Source organism: Lampetra planeri, chromosome 58 (genome assembly GCF_965212315.1).
Source record: "Lampetra planeri chromosome 58, kcLamPlan1.2.h2, whole genome shotgun sequence".
Lineage (NCBI taxonomy): Eukaryota > Metazoa > Chordata > Hyperoartia > Petromyzontiformes > Petromyzontidae > Lampetra > Lampetra planeri.
In genome coordinates this window covers 3292343-3314530 of record NC_136164.1, presented here as the reverse complement: position 1 = coordinate 3314530, position 22188 = coordinate 3292343, and the positions used below count along the sequence as shown (strand labels likewise).

Genomic DNA, 22188 nt, shown 5'->3' with positions numbered 1-22188 from the left:
AGTGTGTGTGAGTAAGTGAGTGTGTGTGTGAGTGAGTGTGTGTGAGAGTGTCTGTGTGTGTGTGTGTGTGAGTGAGTGAGTGTGAGTGTGTGTGAGTGAGTGTGTATGAGTGAGGTGTGAGGTGAGTGTGTGTGAGTGTGAGTGTGCACAAGTGTGCAGTCGCCCTCCGGCAACAACGGAGGGTAGAGGAGCGACGCTCGCAACAACGAGCGGGGCGCCGGGGCGGTTAAAATGCAGCAAGTCGGCACAGTGGGAGGTGGTGCATCTACCGGTCATCTCAGTCAGTCAACCCATGGCACCTGCTGGGTCTGTCCCGAGACCTCCTGCACCTAGCCTGGCACAGTAGGGGGTACGGCTGGTGGTGCATCTACCGGTCATCTCAGTCAGTTAACCCATGGCACCTGCTGGGTCTGTCCCGAGATCTCATGCCAGCAGCGAGCCTTCGACACTCCACGTGGCCTCAACGTGCACCTAGCCTGGCGCAGGTGCCGTGGCGGTTGTATTGATATTGGGAAGTTTGCGAGTCTGGGCAATGTCTATGATACCATCAGGAGGCCCGGGCTCTGGGTTGTTCTTCGTGCTTTCGGAGTCCCTGACGCGCTGCTCACGATCGCCAAGGGCCTTCATGATGGCGAGCCGGCCCCGCTGTCCAGTACTGGTCTGACTATCATCAGTCAATCACTCTTGTGACTTCCACATTTGTCGTCAACTCCTCGCTCAGCACAACTCCTACCCCATTCGCCTTGCTGTCGTTCCGTGGGAGAACAATTTAAAACCACGGCCAGTCCCTTTCGCTCTGCTGCCTTTCCATTTTGTTTCCTGGACGCACGCGTCTTCCCTCCTCCTCAAGCGGCCTGCTCATTCCTCACCTTTCACCGTCATTGTTCCAATATTCCACGTGGCCAACCCCCGATATCTCCCTGCGTCGTGCGGACAACGCGACTGCCGCCGCCCGGCTCCGCGCTCGCTGCAGCGGCGGGGGTCATTGGGTCCCGGGATTCTACGCCCCTCTGCCGACTCAAGGGGCTCGCGAGCGACTGAGGCCCCCTCGGTCTGCCAGGACTCCACCCCCCCCCCCCCCCCCCCCCCCCCCCGTGCTGTCTTGGCTTCAGGGTTCCTGCTGCCGGTCGCAAACCAGGCGTCGACCCTCCCCCTTGTGCCCTGACTTGGGGCAGGCGGAGACACGCAGTTTCTGGTGGAGTTTGCTCGCTAACAGCACTTGCCCTGACAGTCTGTTGCAGGCTATACAGGGGATCTTTGTCTTTGTTTGCGTGGCGGTGTGAGTGTGTACGTGCATGTGCGTTGTTAGTGTGTGCATGCGTGTGTGTGTGTTACTATGGGCACAGTAGGGGGCACAGGTGGTGCATCGGCCACTCATCTCAGTCAGTCGACCCACGGCACCTGCTGCGTCTGCCCCGTGACCTCCTGCCAGCGGGCGTTCGACACTTCACGTGGCCTCAACGTGCACCTAGCCTGGCACAAGCGCCGTGGTGACGTCACCGCCACCGGCGGTTGTTGTTGTTGTTAGTGAGTGTGAGTGGGCGTGGTGCTGGCCACCCACCCCCTCGTGTGCCACAGTGCCGGCCTTCATAAGGTGCTGCTACTCGCTAACAGCACTTGCCCCAACAGTCTCTTGAGGCTACATGGAGGGGAGCTTTGTCTTTGGGGCTGGTCGCGCGCTGCACTAAGAGCCCGGCGACCCGAGTTCGATTCTCGCCCATGGCCACCACCAGTGACGATAATCTGAACCGGTCTTGGCCCCCCCCCCCTAGGTCGACTCAGCCTCAAGTGAGTACCTGGTGAGGCGTGTGAACATCGCTAGCGCTGGGGAGAAACTAACTTGGACTCAAAACTAAGTTTCATTTCGCCAGGCAAGACCTTCCGAGCTCTGCAGCCATCACAAGTGATCGCTCCACAGAGCGGGGCTCTTCACGTGGGAATGTCCAAAGAACGGGAGAACATGGAGAGACATCTACGTGAGAGAGAGAGAGAGAGACATCCAGACTCCGGGATTGAACCCACGACCTCCTGTAGACCAGGCGAGGTCGTCAACATCTCCCCACCCAGCCCCTTCGTGCGCCGTGCCGGCCTTCGGAGGCGCTTGCTCCTCGCTAGCAGCACTTGCCCCAGCAGCCTCTCAGCTCTACACGTGGGGGGGGGGGGGGTGGGGGGTCTGAGTCTTTGCATTGTGTGTTGGCGGCTGCGTGAACTATGCCGTGTAACCTGTCCCGCTGCCTGCCAGGGTAAGCTGGCAGCGTGATGACTTTACTTACCTGCGACCCATGACCTCCTGCCGGCGGGCGTTCCACACTTCACGTGGTGGCCTCAACGTGCACCTAGCCTGGCACAGGCGCCGTGGGGACGTCACCGCCACTTAGTGGCTGGATGGCGGTTGTTGTTGTGGTTATATTTAAGTAACGTTAATGATTGTTTGAGCGCCGAGTTGCAGTGCTGGGGAGTGTTCTACCTGAGTGGCTTTAGGGGGAATGAGTCTGCAGTGCTTATTGAGTGTGTGTGTGTGGTGTGTGTGTGTGTGTGTGGAGTGTGTGTGTGTGTGGAGTGTGTGTGTGTGTGTGGAGTGTGTGTGGAGTGTGTGTGTGTGTGTGGAGTGTGTGTGGAGTGTGTGTGGAGTGTGTGTGGAGTGTGTGTGGAGTGTGTGTGGAGTGTGTGTGGAGTGTGTGTGGAGTGTGTGTGGAGTGTGTGTGGAGTGTGTGTGGAGTGTGTGTGGAGTGTGTGTGGAGTGTGTGTGTGTGGAGTGTGTGTGTGTGGAGTGTGTGTGTGTGGAGTGTGTGTGTGGGGTGTGTGGAGTGTGTGTGTGTGGAGTGTGTGTGTGTGTGTGTGTGGAGTGTGTGTGTGGAGTGTGTGGAGTGTGTGTGTGTGTGGAGTGTGTGTGTGGAGTGTGTGTGTGTGTGGAGTGTGTGTGTGTGTGGAGTGTGTTTGTGGAGTGTGTTTGTGGAGTGTGTGTGTGTGTGGAGTGTGTGTGTGGAGTGTGTGTCTGAAGTGTGTGTGTGGAGTGTGTGTGTGAGTGTGTGTGTAATATACCTATTACCATCATTAGGGGAAAAAAACGGTGATCCAATCTCCGACCGCCAGGAACAGGTTTGCAGATTTGCTGAGCATTTCTGTGAGGTCCTGGGGGAGGGGAAATCTCTCAGCCAGGAAAACATCATGTGGGGATAACCCTGCTGAGGCTGCGGTGCCTCAAATATTGGAAGAGGTCACCCCCTGTGAGCGGCTGGCTGAGGTGCCATCTGTTGAGGAAGTACTGAAGGCGATCCGGAGTCTGAGACCAGGAAAGGCACCGGGCAGAGATGATCTCCCAAGCGAAATGCTGAGGGAGGGTGGCGTTTGTGCACAGACTGCCCTATATGACATCATAACAACAGTCTGGACCACTGGACGGGTTCCGCAGGATTGGAAGGATGCCCTGGTGGTCCCCCTCTTTAAGAATGTGGACCGCACAGACTGTAACAACTACAGGGGCATCTCACTCCTCAATGAGTGTCCGGTGCGGTGTGTAGTAAACATCGCCACCGGGGAGACAAAGGCGGCCGGGCTTGATGCCCCCTGGTGCGCCGTGCCGGCCCTTCGTAGGGGCTGCTCGCTAACCGCACTTGCCGCACCGTTCTGCTGAGGCTACACGGGGGGTCTTTGCCTTTACCTGTGTGCGGTGCAGCTGTGTGCGGTGCTGCTGTGGCTGCTGTCCTGGCTGGACGTCTCCCTGGCGCTGTGGGAGTGGAGCCACGGACACGGGAGAGGCCTCGTCCACTTCATCAGCCCGCTGCTGCAGGGCGTCACCATGGTGGGGGCCTCACCACCACGCTCACCACGCTCGCTCGCTCACCATGCTCACCACGCTCGCTCACCACACTCACCACACTCACCACGCTCACCACGCTCACCCCCACTCACCACGCTCATTCACACACCACACTCACCACGCTCACCACGCTCACCCCACTCACCACACTCATTCACACACCACACTCACCACGCTCGCTCACCACGCTCACTCACACACCCACACTCACCACGCTCGCCACGCTCACTCACACACCACACTCACCACGCTCGCCACACTCGCCACACTCACCACGCTCACCACATGACATCATAATAACGTGTGTGCATGTGTGTGTGTGTACGTGTGTGCGTGTGTGCGTGCGTAGCTGCTGGCGCTGCTGCTCGTGCACAGGGAGCGCCTGTGTGGTGTGCGCTCCTCCGGGGTGCTTCTCGTCTTCTGGCTGCTGTTGCTGCTCTGCTGCCTCCCTGCACTCCGCTCCAAGGCCATGCGGGCGCAGGACGCGGTGAGTGGCGCCACGTGGTGGGTGGCACCACGTGGTGAGTGGCACCACGTGGTGGGTGGCACCACGTGGTGCCACTCACCACGTGGTGGGTGGCACCACGTGGTGGGTGCTACCAAGGTTCCCCGCGTAGCCCACGCAGCCCAATGGAGCAAATGTCCGCGAGCGAGCAGCGAAGGTCACTTGTGCACACGCGTGAGTGTGTGCACACGCATGTGTGGGTGTGTGAGTGAGTGCGCGAACACGCGTCTTTGTGCTTGAGTGCTGTGAGTGCGTGTACCCGCGTCTTTGTGCGTGAGTGAGTGCGTGAGTGCGTGAGTGCGTGCGTGCGTGAGTGCGTGCATGAGTGCGTGCATGAGTGCGTGAGTGCGTGAGTGACTGCGTGAGTGCGTGCGTGTACCCGCGTCTTTGTGCGTGAGTGCGTGTATACGCGTGTGTGCGTGTGTGAGTGATTGCGTGAGTGCGTGCACGCGCGTGAGTGCGTGTATACGCGTGTGTGCGTGAGTGCGTGTGTGCGTGCGTGTACCCACGTCTTTGTGCGCGAGTGCGTGTGTACGCTCGTGCGTGTGTACGCGAGTGAAGGCTACGGGGTCACCTCTGTCTCTAGGGCCACGTGCAGGACCCGCTGCGGCTGGCCACGCTGAGTGCGCACGGCCTGCTGGCGCTGCTGCAGCTCGTCCTGTCCACGGTGCCGGACCGGCTGCCCTTCTTCACGCCCTACAGCGCCACCACGGTGCGTGCGTGTGCATGTGTGTGTGCGTGTGTGTGTGCGTGCGTGTGTGTGTGTGCGTGTGTGTGCGTGCGTGCGTGTGTGTGCGTGCGTGTGTGTGCGTGCATGTGTGTGTGCGTGTGTGTCGCGTGTGTGTGTGCGTGTGTGTGTGTGTGTGTGCGCGTGTGTGTGTGCGTGTCTGCGTGCGTGTGTGTGGGCGTGTGTGTGTGCGTGCGTGCGTGTGTGCGTGTGTGCGTGTGTGCGTGCATCATCACCGTCACACCCAGCTAAGCAGCATCATCGCAACCCTCATCAGCAGCGGTGACATTAGCGATACTCACGACGACGACGACGACGACGCTTCTGTGCGTGGTGTGACGATGACGACGACGATGACGCCGATGACGACGACGATTCTGTGCGTGGTATGACGATGACGACGATTTTGTGCGTGGTGTGACGACGATGACGACGCTTCTGTGCGTGGTGTGACGACGATGACGACGACGAGGCCGCCGTGCCTCTCTCTGTCCGCCTCGCCGCTGCCCGTGAGCGTCGCCTCTCCCTGCCGTTCTCAGAACCCGTGCCCCGAGTCCAACGCTCCGTTCCTCTCGCAAGTCACCTTCTGGTGGTTCACGCGGTAAGACGCCCCCCCCCCGGCCCCCTCGCCACCGCACTCGCCCCCCCCCCCCTCCGGCCCCCTCCCCGCCGCCCTGGGAGGCCACGCGGGGGACCTTTGTCTGTGTGCCCGCCAGGATGTCGGTGCTGGGGTTCCGCCGCCCGCTGCTGGAGAGCGACCTGTGGAGTCTGGACGCGGCGCACGCGGCGCACACGCTGGCGCCGCGGCTGCAGCGCCAGTGGGAGCGCGAGTGGCGGCGGCACGGCGGGGGCCACGGCGGCAACGACGGCGTGACAACGACGTCGACGAAAACGTAACGCCATCAACAATATCAGTAACATCAACAACAATATACACAACAATATCAATAACATCAACAACAACACCATTAACAACATCAATAACAATATCAATAACAATAACATCAACAACATCAACAACAATATCAATAACATTAACAATATAAACAACAATATCTATAACATCAACAACATAAACAACAATATCAATAACATCAACAACATAAACAACAATATCAATAACATCAACAACATAAACAACAATATCAATAACAATATCAACAACATAAACAACAATATCAATAACATCAACAACATAAACAACAATATCAATAACAATATCAATAACATAAACAACAATATCAATAACAATAACATCGACAACATCAACAACAATATCAATAACATCAACAACAATATCAATAACATTAACAATATAAACAACAATATCAATAACAATATCAATAACATAAACAACAATATCAATAACAATAACATCGACAACATCAACAACAATATCAATAACATCAACAACAATATCAATAACATTAACAATATAAACAACAATATCAATAACAATATCAATAACATAAACAACAATATCAATAACAATAACATCGACAACATCAACAACAATATCAATAACATCAACAACAATATCAATAACATTAACAATATAAACAACAATATCAATAACAATATCAATAACATAAACAACAATATCAATAACAATAACATCGACAACATCAACAACAATATCAATAACATCAACAACAATATCAATAACATTAACAATATAAACAACAATATCAATAACAATAACATCAACAACGTCATAAACAACATCAATAGCATCAAGATGAATAACATCAAGAGAAACATTCATAATAACAACAGCAATAACATCAACATCAATAACATCAACATCATCATCAACAACATCATCATCAACATCAACACAATGGGTCCGAGAGTCTTGACACTCGGCTCCAGGAGACCGGCTCTCATGCTGCTGCTGCTGCTGATGATGATCTTGATGCTGCTGCTATTGATGATGATGATCTTGGCAATGCTATTGCTGCTGTTGATGATGATGATGATCTTTGGTGGTGCCGTGTGTTCCCCAGGCCTGCAGGGACTGCGTCCGCGAGCGCCAGAGAGGAGGAGGAGGAGGAGGCGACGATGATGATGAAGAAGGAGGAGGAGGTCATCGCTGGTGCCGGCTCCTCCTCCTCATCCGCGCGAGCCCCCCGGGGTCCGTCGCTGTGGCGTGCGCTCTGCCGCTGCTTCGGGGGATACTTCCTCGTCGGCTCCTTCCTCAAGCTCTTCCAGGACCTGCTGCAGTTCATCGGCCCCATGGTGCTCAGGTATTACCGCACCACCGCCACCACCGCCGCCACCACCGCCACCACCGCCACCACCGCCGCTACCGCCACCATCACCGCCACCACCACCATCCACCGCCGCCAGCACCGCCACCACCACTACCGCCGCCACCACCACCATCCACCACCACCGCCACCACCACCATCCACCACGGCCGCCGCTGCCATCACCACCACCACCACCACCGCCGGCACCTTCAACAGAAGCAGCAACAGCAACCGTCGTCATCATTATCGTCGTCATCGTCATCATCGTCATCGTCGTCATTGCCAGTCATCATTGTCAGCATCATCATCATCGTCAGCAGGATAAATAATGAAATGGAAGTTGTAACGAGCACTCTTTGAGAGAGAGAGAGAGGTGAATGATTCAGAGGCTTAGGAAACCACAGACAAATAATCATCATAACAATAATTGACATTTGTAAAATGGCGAATGTCATCCGTAGATCGCAGTTCGCCACCTGCATGAAAAGCAGGACATAGGCAGAAGCAGCCTGGTGCACAGCCAACACAGTGAGGGGGTGGAGGCCAGTTCACCCACCCACTCACCCACTCACCCACTCACCCACTCGCTCACTCGCTCACCCACTCACCCACTCACTCACCCACCCACTCACCCACTCGCTCACTCACCCACTCCCTCACCCACTCGCTCACACACTCACCCACTCACCCACTCACTCACCCACTCGCTCACCCACTCACTCGCTCACACACTCACCCACTCACCCACTCACTCACCCACTCATCCACTCACTCGCTCACTCGCTCGCTCACTCACCCACCCACTCACCCACTCGCTCACCCACTCCCTCACCCACTCGCTCACACACTCACCCACTCACTCACTCGCTCACTCGCTCGCTCACCCACCCACTCACTCACCCACTCGCTCACCCACTCCCTCACCCACTCACCCACTCACCCACTCACTCACCCACTCATCCACTCCCTCACCCACTCGCTCACACACTCACCCACTCACTCACTCACTCACCCACTCACCCACTCGCTCACCCACTCGCTCACACACTCGCTCACCCACTCACTCACCCACTCGCTCACCCACTCACTCACCCACTCGCTCACCCGCTCACCCACTCGCTCACCCACTCCCTCACCCACTCACTCACACACTCACCCACTCACCCACTCACCCACTCACCCACTCACTCGCTCACCCACTCACTCACTCACCCACTCACTCACTCACTCACTCACCCACTCGCTCACCCACTCACTCACTCACCCACTCACTCACTCACTCACCCACTCGCTCACCCACCCACTCACTCACCCACTCACCCACTCCCTCACCCACTCGCTCACACACTCACCCACTCGCTCACCCACTCCCTCACCCACTCGCTCACACACTCACACACTCATCCACTCCCTCACGCACTCGCTCAGACACTCACCCACTCACTCACCCACTCACTCACCCACTCCCTCACCCACTCGCTCACACACTCACCCACTCACTCACCCACTCACCCACTCACCCACTCACCCACTCACTCACCCACTCATCCACTCCCTCACCCACTCGCTCACACACTCACCCACTCACTCACCCACTCACTCACCCACTCGCTCACACACTCACCCACTCACCCACTCGCTCACCCACTCGCTCACCCACTCGCTCACACACTCACCCACTCACCCACTCACTCACCCACTCATCCACTCCCTCACCCACTCGCTCACACACTCACCCACTCACTCACCCACTCACTCACCCACTCGCTCACCCGCTCACCTCGCTCACTCACTCGCTCACACACTCACCCACTCGCTCACCCACTCACCTACTCGCTCACCCACTCACTCACCCACTCACTCACCCACTCGCTCACCCGCTCACTCGCTCACTCACTCGCTCACACACTCACCCACTCGCTCACCCACTCACCTACTCGCTCACCCACTCGCTCACCCACTCACCCACTCGCTTACCCACTCACCCACCCACTCGCTCACCCACTCACCCACTCACTCACTCACCCACACTCATCCACTCATCCACCCACTCACTCGCTCACTAGCTCACTCACCCACACGAGGTGGTGCTCGCTAAAAGCACTTGCCCTAACAGTCTGTTAAGTTTATCCGGGGGACCTTTGTCTGTAGAGCGGTAGTGTGTGGGTTAGCGCTGCGCTACGAACCCAGTGGCCCGAGTTCGATTCCCGCTCACGGCCAACACCGGTGACGATTATCTGAACCGGTCCTGGGCCTACCCTAGGTCGACTCAGCCTCAAATTAGTACCTGGCGCGTTGTGTAAACATCGCCAAAGGGGAGACAAAGGCGGCCGGGCGTGGTGTTGGCCACCCACCCCCTCGTGTGCCGTGCCGGCCTTCATAGGTGTTACTCGCTAACAGCACTTGCCCCAACAGTCTGTTCAGGCTACCTGGGGGAGCTTTGTAATTGCGTGTGCGTGCTGCAGCCTGCTGATCCGCCTGGTGGAGAGCCCCGCGACGCCGTCGTGGCAGGGCTACTCGCTGGCCGTGCTGCTGCTCGCCAGCGCCTGCGTGCAGTCGCTGGTGCTGCAGCAGCACATGCACGTGTGCACCGTGACGGGCATACGCACACGCTCCGCCCTCACCGCCCTCGTCTACAACAAGGTGCGCACGCACGCGCACGCGCGTACACACACGCGCACACACACACACACGCGCATACACGCGCACACACACACGCGTACACACACGCGTACACACACACGTACACGCACTCGTACACGCGCATACACACGCATACACGCGCACACACACGTACACACACACACACGCACATACACACACGCATACACACACACACTACACACACGCTACACACATGCCTAGACGCACGCACGGCCACTCGGCTCCGCTGCGTGATCGAAGCTGCCGCTGCGTCCGCAGCCGCAGCGATGATGGTGGCACCATGGTGTCGTCATGGTGACGTCATGGTGTCGTCATGGTGACGTCGTGGTGTCGTCGTGGTGTCGTCACGGTGCTGACGCCGCCGCCGCGATGCTCTCCGGTTTTGCGGTCCCCGCAGTCCCTGGTGATGTCCAACGCGGCGAAGAAGTCGTCCACCGTGGGGGAGATCGTCAACCTGGTGGCCGTGGACGCGCAGAAGTTCAACGAGCTCCCCATCTACCTCAACATGCTGTGGTCCTCACCCTTCCAGATCGTCCTGGCCATGTACTTCCTCTGGCAGGTGAGGGCCGACGGACCGCGCCGTCGCTCATCGTGGGGGGCGGCGAGCGCGCTCCGCTACCAACCCCTGGCTGCCGCCCGACTTCGATTCCCGCTCACGGCCCCCGCCGCCGCCGGTGACGATTGCAACGATCTGATTAGCGCAGTTGGCTACGTACGTACGGTGCGAAAGAAGTTGAGCGTACGGACAGTACATCGCGACCGATCCCGGGCGGTCCCCGAGGTCGACTGGGTCTCAAATGACGACTTGGTACGTCGCGTAAAAACGTCGCTACCACCGGGGAGACAAAGGCGGCCGGGCGCGGCGCTGGCCACCCACCCCCTCGTGTACGCCGTGCCGTCCTTCACAGACGCTCGCTAACAGCACTTGCCCCGGCAACTCTTTTAAGGCTACGCGGGGGATCTTCGTCTTTGTTTGTGTGACAGACGCTCGGTCCGTCGGTCATGGCTGGAGTGGCCATCATGATTCTGCTGATCCCCGTCAACGGCTTCATCGCAGTGAAAACCAGAAGCTTGCAGGTACCCACGCTGAGCCAGGGCTCACGGTGACGGTGACGGCCGTGAAGTTGTGACGTTGTGAAGTTGAAGCCGATGCTGCTGATGCTGCTGCTGCTATTCATGGTGACGCTGGTGGTGAATGTGTGCTTGTGTGTCAGTTGACGACGATGACGACGATGACGACGATGTTGACGATGACGACGCCGTTGATGTTGACTGTGATGACAATGGTGGCGATGATGACGATGGTGATGATGACCATGATGACGACGACGACGATGATGACGATGATGATGATGACGATGGCAACAACGACGACAACAATGATGACAACGACGATGATGACGATGACGACGGCAATGACGACGACAACAACGACGACAACAACGATGACAACGACGATGATGACGATGACGACGCCGTTGATGTTGACTGTGACGACAATGGTGGCGATGATGACAATGACGACAATGATGATGACGATGATGACGACGATGATGACGATGACAACGGCAATGACGACGACAACAACGACGACAACGACGACGACAACGACGATGATGACGACGCCATCGTCGTCGTCTTTCCCACGGAACCCCGATCCTCCCGCTGGCAGACGGAGCAAATGAAGCTGAAGGACCGCCGCGTGAAGCTCATGAACGAGATGCTGGGAGGCATCAAGGTGCTGAAGCTGTACGCCTGGGAGCTCTCCTTCCAGGCCCAGGTGCTCGAGATCAGGAAGCAAGAGCTGAGCACACTGCGCAAGATGGCCTTCCTCAGCGCCCTCTCCATATTCTGCTGGGCCTGCGCGCCCTTCCTGGTACGCCCTTCCCGCTACTCCCTCCCTGCTACTCCCTCCCCACTACTCCCTCCCCGCTACACCCTACTGAGCTGTATAGTTTCTTTTCAGAAGCGACGTGCCCATCACAAATGATAGCTCAACGAAGCGGTTTATCATCATCATCACGTGACGATGATGATAATGATAAGCCAAATACTCTCAGCGCGTGACGATGATTCTAAATGCTGGAGGGAAAAAAGTTCTGACCCCGTGCCCCTGACTGGACAAACGAAAAAACGAGCGAATGAACGAGCGAACGAGCGAGCGAAAGAACAAAGTTGTTCTGCAAGCGCCAGCCGCTCACTCTGGCATCGCCCGCGACCGGCGTGCTTGGCCACGTACGGCGGTGCGGTGCGGTGCGGGAGTTGGCCGCGTGCGAGCGAGCTTGCGAGGCTCACCGGGGGGCGGGGTGTCGGCACGCAGGTGGCGCTCACCACGTTCGGCGTCTACGTGTCGGTGGACGTGCGCAACGTGCTGAGCGCCGAGAAGGCGTTCGTGTCGCTCTCGCTCTTCAACATCCTGCGCTTCCCCCTCAACCTGCTGCCCCTCGTCATCTCCAACCTCGTGCAGGTACGGCGCGCACGCGCTGGGTTAGAGGCGTGTGTGTATGCGTGTGTGTGTGCGTGCGTGCGTGTGTGCGTGCGTGCGTGTGTGCGTAGGTACATACACACAAACGAGAGATTATGCATGCATCTGTACGTAGACACGTGGGCGCACACAATAACGGCGAGCAAGATAGGTGATGCGCACACGCGCCGACACAAGCACGCGAGGCGAAGATTGGCCTTCATGGGATGTTGGGGCGAGCGCTGTTAGCGAGTAGCACCTGTGAAGGCCGGCACGGCACACGAGGGGGGGGGGGGTGGGGTAGCCAGCACTACGCCCGGCCACCTTTGTCTCCCTAGCGGCGATGTTTACACACCGCACCAGTAACTCATTTGAGGCTGAGTCGACCTAGGGCAGGCCTATGACCGGTTTATATAATCGTCACCGGTGTCTGGCGTGAGCAGGAATCCAACTCCGGTCGCCGGGTTCGTAGCGCGGCATGGCGCTAACCGTGGCACTACCGCTGCCCGCAGACACGCGCAGTCGCACACAAATACACGTGAACTCCAGTTTTACTTGATTTGAAGCTTTCGTGACTGCAGGAATTCATACTCTTTGGTTGTTTCGGTAAAGTCACGTGGGTAGAAAAATCAATAATAGATCACGACGTTTCGATGGCAACAACAAGCAATCTTCACAACGGCACGCTCCTCAATTTATACGTAACGCGATCTAACCCAGAAACCTTCATTATGAATGATATTGGTCGCTACGTGTGAACCTGATGAACTCGCTGATGAACAAAATTGGGAGGCCAGGCCGCGTAGCGAGGCCAACCGCTGCAGCAGTCTGGAGGCTCCGCGTGGTGGCCCACCAAAGGCAGCTGAAGGCCCTGCACGGGGACCTTCAGAGAGTAGGGACGTGCACCCAGCCTGGCACGGGCCGACACGGGCCCTGTGACTCTGCTGGAATCCCCCCCCCACCCCGGGCGAGACCAGGCCAGCGTGTCCCTCAAGAGGCTGCAGGCCTTCCTGTCCCACGAGGAGCTGGATCCCAGCAACGTGGAGCGCAACAACGTGGAGCCCGGAGGTGAGAGATGCCGAGGGGCTCCAGGTGGGTGCTGAGACTCGGGGCTCCAGGAGACCGGGTCTCAGGGTCTTGAGACTCGGCTCCAGGAGACCGGGTCTCAGGGTCTTGAGACTCGGCTCCATGAGACCGGGTCTCAGGGTCTTGAGACTCGGCTCCAGGAGACCGGGTCTCAGGGCCTTGAGACTCGGCTCCAGGAGACCGGGTCTCAGGGTCTTGAGACTCGGCTCCATGAGACCGGGTCTCAGGGTTTTGAGACTCGGCTCCAGGAGACCGGGTCTCAGGGTCTTGAGACTCGGCTCCAGGAGACCAGGTCTCAGGGCCTTGAGACTCGGCTCCAGGAGACCGGGTCTCAGGGTCTTGAGACTCGGCTCCAGGAGACCGGGTCTCAGCGTCTTGAGACTCGGCTCCAGGAGACCGGGTCTCAGGGTCTTGAGACTCGGCTCCAGGAGACCGGGTCTCAGGGCCTTGAGACTCGGCTCCAGGAGACCGGGTCTCAGGGTCTTGAGACTCGGCTCCAGGAGACCGGGTCTCAGGGTCTTGAGACTCGGCTCCAGGAGACCGGGTCTCAGCGTCTTGAGACTCGGCTCCAGGAGACCGGGTCTCAGGGTCTTGAGACTCGGCTCCAGGAGACCAGGTCTCAGCGTCTTGAGACTCGGCTCCAGGAGACCGGGTCTCAGGGCCTTGAGACTCGGCTCCAGGAGACCGGGTCTCAGGGTCTTGAGACTCGGCTCCAGGAGACCGGGTCTCAGCGTCTTGAGACTCGGCTCCAGGAGACCGGGTCTCAGGGTCTTGAGACTCGGCTCCAGGAGACCGGGTCTCAGGGTCTTGAGACTCGGCTCCAGGAGACCGGGTCTCAGCGTCTTGAGACTCGGCTCCAGGAGACCGGGTCTCAGGGTGCTGAGACTCGGCTCCAGGAGACCGGGTCTCAGGGCGCTGAGACTCTCTGAACGTGCGTGCGTCTCTCCGTGCAGTGAGCATCAGCATCACGAATGGGACGTTCAAGTGGGATCGATGCGACGCCCCGGTCTTGCACAAGTAAGCAGCAGCATCAGACAGCGGCGCCTGCAACAGAAGCAGCAGCAGCCATTGTCACTCACGTCAACTACGGCGTTGAGTCTAAATCGAAACTATTGAAACTACTTTCATTTTACCAGGTGGTAAGGTCCGCCGAGCTGCATGGCTCTTGATCAGAAGCGACCTGACCACAAGTGACAGCCCAGCGAAGTGGCTGATCGCGATGTGGACGTTTATAGCAGAAGCCAAATACTGTGAACGCACGCCGACTCTAAATGTCGCGGGAAAAACGGGAGGAACCGGAGAAAAATCCACGCGGCCACGGGGAGAGAGACACACAAACTCCAAATATACAGCAGCAGCAGCAGGCATCAGGGTTGGGATCGAGCCCACGACCTCCTGTATACCAGGCGAGGTAGTTAACATCTCCTAGCCACCGTGGCCACGCCCGAGTCAAGCCGGGGTGCTGGGTGACGGCTGTCCGCTGTTCTAGCGACGGCCATCTCACTTGCACGCGGCGACTTCGTGCTCGGATGCGGACAGAGCAGCGGAAGCTTGTCGTTGACGCGGGGGTCGTGTCGCGACGCACGCACCGCTGTGTACACGAGTGTGTGTCTATACTGTACATGCATGCTGCGTGTGTGCGCGCTGTGCGTGCTGTGTGCGTGTGCGCTGCGCGTGCTTGTGTCTATGCTGTACATGCATGCTGCGTGTGTGCGCGCTGTGCGTGCTGTGTGCGTGTGCGCTGCGCGTGCTTGTGTCTATGCTGTACATGCATGCTGCGTGTGTGCGCGCTGTGCGTGCTGTGTGCGTGTGCGCTGCGCGTGCTTGTGTCTATGCTGTACATGCATGCTGCGCGTGTGCGCGCTCTGTGTGCCGTGCGTGCGTCCCGCAGCATCGCGCTGCGCGTGCCCGAGGGCTCCCTGGTGGCGGTGGTGGGAGACGTGGGCAGCGGGAAGTCGTCGCTCATCTCCGCCATCCTCGGGGAGATGGAGCTGGTGGAGGGACGCGTCTCCGTGCGGGTGAGCCGAGCGGCAGGTCGGGGGGGGGGGTGGTGCGGGGGGGTGGTGCGGGGGGGGGGTGCGGGGTGGAGGGTGCGGGGGGGGGTGCGGGGGGGGACAACACAATGAAACACGTGTTTTGCGAGTTTGATTTGAGCTCCCCGTCTAAACCCGCGTGTGGCCCCCGCTTCTGTGGGGCGGCGAGCCCCAAATCGTCCCTCCCCCTTCGCGCCCAGATCACCGCGAATTTCTGTTCCCCCCACCGCCCCCACCGCCCCCCACCGCCCCCCACCGGCGTTTTGCGATCTGCGTGTTGGGGGTGGGTGGGTTGGGGTGGGCGCTGGCGTTGATTTGCACAAAAAACTAAATTTCGTATCGGTCGACCGTTTCCCGCCCGCGTTATCTCCCCCCCCCCCCCCCCCCCCCCGCGGCAGGGCTCCGTGGCCTACGTGCCGCAGCAGGCCTGGATCCAGAGCGGCACGATCCGCAGCAACGTGCTGTTTGGGCGCGACATGGAGGAGGGCCGCTACCGCCACGTGCTGGACGCGTGCGCCCTGCTGCCCGACCTGGAGGTGCTGGCGGGAGGGGACGAGACAGAGATCGGAGAAAAGGTTCCCTTCCTCCTCTTCCCCCTCCTCCTCCTCCCTCACCCCCTCCTCTCTGTGTGTGTGTATCTCTGTGTGTGTATCTGTGTGTGTGTCTGTGTGTGTATCTCCGCGTGTGTGTATCTCTGTGTGTGTGTATCTCTGTGTATGTCTCTGTGTGTGTGTATATCTGTGTGTGTGTATCTGTGTGTGTGTATCTGTGTGTGTGTGTCTGTGTGTGTGTCTGTGTGTGTGTATCTATGTGTGTGTATTTGTGTGTGTGTATCTGTGTGTGTGTATCTCTGTGTGTGTGTATCTCTGTGTGTGTGTATCTCTGTGTGTGTATCTCCGCGTGTGTGTCTGTGTGTGTGTATCTGTGTGTGTCTCCGTGTGTGTCTCCGCGTGTGTATCTGTGTGTGTATCTCCACGTGTGTGTCTGTGTGTGTGTATCTGTGTGTGTCTCCGTCTGTGTCTCCGCGTGTATCTCCCGCAGGGGATCAACCTGTCGGGGGGGCAGCGCCAGCGCGTGTCGCTGGCGCGCGCCGCCTACGGAGCGCAATCCGCGTCCCTGCTGCTGCTCGACGACCCCCTCTCCGCGGTCGACGCGCACGTGGGCAGCAGCCTCTTCCGGCGCGTCATCGCCCACGGGGGGCTGCTGCACGGCAAGGTGGGGGGGGGGGCGGGGGGGGGGCAGGGGGGGGGGTAGAGCGACGCTCGCAGCGACGGCGCCGGGCGGGGCGGAACGCGGCGAGTTGGCGCGTCCGGGGGCACCGGCGGCGCATCCGGCGGTCGTCTCCTCGGTCGGCCGACCCACGGCAGAGAGACGCGCGGGCGCCGGGGTCGGGCTCGAACCCGCGACCTCCCGCGTACCCGGCGAGGCGGCTGACATCTGTCGCGTTGCCGCCCCCCCCGCGCCGCAGACGCGCGTCCTGGTGACGCACGCGGTCGGCGTGCTGCCCTCCGTCGACCTCATCGTCGTCCTGTCCGGCGGCCGCGTCACCGAGTGCGGCTCCCACGCCGAGCTGCTGGCGCGCGACGGCGCCTTCGCCGAGTTCCTGCGCACGCACGGCCAAGGCGAGTCGCGGTCGCGTGCCCTGGCACGGAGTCGAACTCAGAACCTGGCCCTGGCACGGAGTCGAACCCAGAACCTGGCCCTGGCACGGAATCGAACCCAGAACCTGGCCCTGGCACGGAGTCCGACCCGCAACCTGACCCTGGCCCTAGCACTGAGTCTGGCCCTAGCACTGAGTCTGGCCCTAGCACTGAGTCTGGCCCTAGCGCTGAGTCTGACCGTAGCCCTGACACTGAACTTGAGCCTAACCCAGAACTCGGCGAATCAACCCCGACCTTGGCCCTAAGCCTAACTCTGAGCTGTTACTACGCTGTTCCTGGCTTGGAGCCTGACAGCCAAGCACTCAACACGACCACAACACCCAACACCCTCCTGCTCCCCGTGTCCCCGCACCACAGAGCCGACCGCCGCTCTGGACGACGACAACGCCGGCACCGCCGCCACCACCGCCGCTCCGCCGGACGTGCGCAGGTACCGCCCGGAGCCATCGCCGCACCGGCCTGCCCAGCTCCCTGCTGCTGCTGCTGATGATGCTGCTGATGATGTTGACGATGACTCTGTTGCTGCTGATGACTCTGGTGTTGATAATGACACTGATGCTACTGCTGATGCTGCTGATGATGATGATGCTGCTGCTGCTGACGCTACTGATGACTCTGGTTTTGATGATGACACTGAAGATGACACTGATGATGCTGCTGCTGATGATGATGCTGCTGCTGATGACACTGATGATGATGACACTGAAGATTACACTGATGCTGCTGCTGCTGATGCTGCTGCTGATGACGCTGATGATGTTCACCTCGCATGTGCGTCTCAGTCTGAAGTCGCAGACCTCGTCGGGCGGCCGGTCGGACGCCGGCGTGGACAACGAGGTGGGCGAGGAGGTGAAGGAACGCCTGGTGCAAGACGAGAAGATGGAGACTGGCAGGGTAGGGACGACAACAACAACAACAACACCACAACAACACAACAACAACACAACAACAACAACACCACAACAACACAACAACACCACAACATTACAACAACACCACAACACCACAACAACACCACAACAACACCACAACAACAACGACACAGCAACAACACAACAACAACACAACAACACCACAACAACAACACAACAACAACACCACAACAACAACACAACAACAACACCACAACAACAACACAACAACAACACAACAACAACACCACAACACCACAACAACACCACAGCAACACAACAACACCACAACAACAACACAACAACAACACCACAACAGCACAACAACACCACAGCAACACAACAACACCACAACAACAACACAACAACAACACCACAACAGCACAACAACACCACAACACCACAACACCACAACAACACCACAACACCACAACATCACAACAAACAATACAATACAACACAACAAGACAACACAACAACACCACAACAACACAACAACAACATCACAACACCACAACAAGAGCACAACAACACCACAACACCACAACAACACCACAGCAACACAACAACAACACAGCAACACAACAACAACACAACACAACAACACCACAACACAACAACACCACAACAACACCACAGCAACACCACAGCAACACCACAACAACAACGACACAGACAAAGGTCCCCCATGCAGCCCGCATGAGGCTATTGGGTCAAGGGCTGTTAGCGAGTAGCGTGGTGCTGGCCACCCACCCCCTCGTGTGCCGTGCCGGCCTTCACAGGTGCTATTCGCTAACAGCACTTGCCCCAACAGTCTGTTAAGGCTACACGGAGGGGGGGGGGGGGGAGATCTTTGCCTTTGAACGCACAGGGCTCGGTTGCGGAGTCCAACCCACAACCTAACCCCGAGGCTAGCCCGGACTCTAATCCACTTGCCCCGACAGTCTGTTAAGGCTACACGGGTGGGGGGGGTGTATTTTTGTCTTTGTGCGCGCGAGCGTAGGTGAGCCTGGCGGTGTACCAGCAGTACGGGCGCGCCGTGGGGGCCCCGCTGGCGCTGTGCGTGGCGCTGCTGTACGCGCTGCAGGGCGCCGCCACCGTGGGCCAGGGCGTGTGGCTGAGCGACTGGACGGGCGACGCCGTCGTGAACGGCACGCAGGGCGGCGGCACGGGGCACCGGCTCGCCGTCTACGCGGCCCTCGGATTTACGCAGGGCGAGCGCACGCACGCATGCAACGCACGCACACACGCAACGCACGCACACACGCACGCACGCACACACGCACGCAACGCACGCACGCACACGCACACACGCACGCACGCACACACGCACGCACGCACACACGCATGCACGCACGCACGCAACGCACGCACACACGCATGCACGCACGCACGCACACACGCATGCACGCACGCACACACGCATGCACGCACGCACACACGCACGCACGCACACACGCACGCAACGCACGCACGCACACGCACACACACACGCATGCACGCACGCACGCATGCACACACGCACGCACGCACACACGCATGCACGCACGCACGCAACGCACGCACACACGCATGCACGCACGCACGCACACACGCATGCACGCACGCACACACGCATGCACGCAACGCACGCACGCACACACGCACGCGCACGCACGGACGCACGCACGCACGCAACGCACGCACACACGCACACACACACGCACGCACGCACACACGCATGCACGCACGCACACACGCACACACACACGCACGCAACGCACGCAACGCACGCACAGACAAAGATCCCCCCCGTATAGCCTGTAACAGACTGATGGGGCAAGTGCTGTTGGCGGCCACCCGTGAAGGCCGGAACGGCACACGAGGGGGTGGGTTGCCAGCACCACGCCCGGCCGCCTTTGTCTCCCTAGTGGCGATGTTTAAGCACCGTGCCAGGTACTCATTTGAGGCTGAGTCGACCTAGGGGAGGCCCAGGACCGGTTCAGATAATCGTCACCGGTGTTGGCCGTGAGCGGAAATCGAACCCGGTCGCCGGGTTCGTAGCGCAGCGTAGCGCTAACCGCTGCACCACCGCTCCCCCACACGCACACACAAAGACGATTGGAGTCAGAATCTGTATTTCGCCTGGAGGAGGAATCCGATGAGCTATAAAGCTCTTTGTTCACGGATGTCCAGTAGGGGCACGGGGGCCTTTGGACGTTACAACAACGAACACTCCATACGAGTGCAAAGCATCAGCGAGGGCTCCTTTCTCACGTAAAAAGTTTGTAGCAGCAAAATAATCTGAATGTTAGTTACTAGTTCAACACACCGCTGTGCAGTACTAGTAACTAATTAGCACGTTTTGTTCACGTGACAAACCTTACTAACTGGCTGTGTCGGGTGGTGGTGGGTTAACGACACTTTATATTGACGCGATCAACCCATAAAACATTTATTACGAATAATACTGGTCGCAAAATCCTACTACGAGTTAAACACAAGCTGCTTGGGTGCGCCGTGGCTGACCCCAACGTGACCCAGGTGTGTGACCCCACGTGCCCCCCGCGTGACCCCCACGTGACCCCGGTGTGTGACCCCACGTGACCCCGCGTGGTGCACCTTGAGGCCGTCACTCGAAGCGTGGGAGGCTCTTGGGCAGGAGGAGGTCACGGGACAGACCCAAGTGTCACCACCACCACCCCACGTGACACCCCGGGCATGACCCCGGCGTACCCACCCCACGTGACTCCGGCGTGACCCCCCCCCCCCGCACGTGACCCCTCGTGACCCAGGCCTCATGGTGCTGCTCTACATCGTGCTGGGCAGGGGCGTGGGGATGCTGCGCGCCTCCAAGCGCCTCCACGCCGACGCCCTCATCCGCGTGCTCCGCTCGCCCGCACGGTTCTTCGAGGCCACGCCCACCGGTGAGCGCCCAGCGACGAGCCAAAGGCGAAGGTCCCCCCCCACCGTGTAGCCTCAACAGACCGTTGGGGCAAGTGCCGTTAGCGAGTGCTACCACCACCGCCACCACCACCACCGCCACCACCACCACCGCCACCACCACCACCACCACCGCCACCACTACCCACCATTCACCACTAAGTGACGGTGATGTCACCACGGCGCCTGTAACAGGCAAGGTACACGACCACCACCACCTCCACCACCACTGCTACCACCACCACCACTGCTAACGAACTCTCTGAGCGTGCTCTCCCCCCCCCCCCCCCCCCCCCCCCCCCCCCCCTCTGTGCGGTGCAGGGCGATTGCTCAACCGCTTTGGCCGGGACGTGGACTCGCTGGACACGCTGGTGCCCGAGAACGTGGACGCGTGGCTGCGCTGCTTCTGCTACACCCTCGCCACGCTCATGATCATCAGCATCGCCACGCCGACCTTCCTGCTCGCTGCCACGCCGCTCGCCATCGCCTACTGGTTCATACAGGTGGGGCGCTCCGTCCCCTACTGGGCCATACAGCAGTGCGACACAACCGCAACGCGACACAACCGCAATGCGACACACAATGAAATGCGACACAACCGCAATGCGATACAACACAGCCACACCGCGATGCGATGCGACCCCCCCCCCCCCCCCCCCAGCGCTACTACGTGGCGACGTCGCGCCAGCTGAAGCGCCTGGAGAGCGTGAGCCGCTCCCCGGTGCTGTCGCACCTCGCCGACACGGTGCTGGGGCGCGCCGTCGTGCGAGCCCACGGCCAGCAGCGGCGCTTCGCCAGCGACAACGCGCGGCACGTCGACGCCAACCAGAGGCCCACCTTCGCCGGCATCATCTCCAACCGGTGCGCTCGCGGCGGCGGGTGGCGGTGGTGGGGGCGGTGGTTGTGGTGGAAGTGTAGTGGTGGTGGTGGCATTGGTGGTGGCGGTGGCATTAGTGGTGGCGGTGGCGGTGGTTGTGGTGGAAGTGTAGTGGTGGTGGCGTTGGTGGTGGCAGTGGTGGTGGCGGTAGTTGTGGTGGAAATGTAGTGGTGGTGGTGGCATTGGTGGTGGCGGTGGCGGTGGTGGTGGTTGTGGTGGAAGTGTAGTGGTGGCATTGGTGGTGGTGGCGGTAGTTGTGGTGGAAG

The 22188-nt window shown here is 59.3% G+C and overlaps 1 protein-coding gene across 1 annotated transcript in view; it reads left to right on the top strand.

Moving 5' to 3' along the window:
- The first annotated feature begins 3718 nt into the window (after positions 1-3718).
- Positions 3719-22188, top strand: part of LOC144736007 (multidrug resistance-associated protein 1-like) — a 31282-nt gene continuing 12812 nt past the window's right edge. The window contains exons 1-23 of the mRNA XM_078618638.1: positions 3719-3802; positions 4170-4307; positions 4912-5037; positions 5592-5653; positions 5769-5945; positions 7059-7298; positions 9770-9947; positions 10366-10527; positions 10953-11045; positions 11641-11844; positions 12289-12435; positions 13410-13500; positions 14472-14535; positions 15410-15536; positions 15950-16126; positions 16593-16766; positions 17020-17173; positions 17570-17642; positions 17995-18106; positions 19127-19337; positions 20898-21029; positions 21367-21548; positions 21707-21906. Of these exons, the coding sequence (XP_078474764.1) occupies positions 3800-3802; positions 4170-4307; positions 4912-5037; positions 5592-5653; positions 5769-5945; positions 7059-7298; positions 9770-9947; positions 10366-10527; positions 10953-11045; positions 11641-11844; positions 12289-12435; positions 13410-13500; positions 14472-14535; positions 15410-15536; positions 15950-16126; positions 16593-16766; positions 17020-17173; positions 17570-17642; positions 17995-18106; positions 19127-19337; positions 20898-21029; positions 21367-21548; positions 21707-21906 (3227 nt within the window). The 5' untranslated portion in view covers positions 3719-3799. The remainder of the gene's footprint in view (positions 3803-4169; positions 4308-4911; positions 5038-5591; positions 5654-5768; positions 5946-7058; positions 7299-9769; positions 9948-10365; positions 10528-10952; positions 11046-11640; positions 11845-12288; positions 12436-13409; positions 13501-14471; positions 14536-15409; positions 15537-15949; positions 16127-16592; positions 16767-17019; positions 17174-17569; positions 17643-17994; positions 18107-19126; positions 19338-20897; positions 21030-21366; positions 21549-21706; positions 21907-22188) is intronic.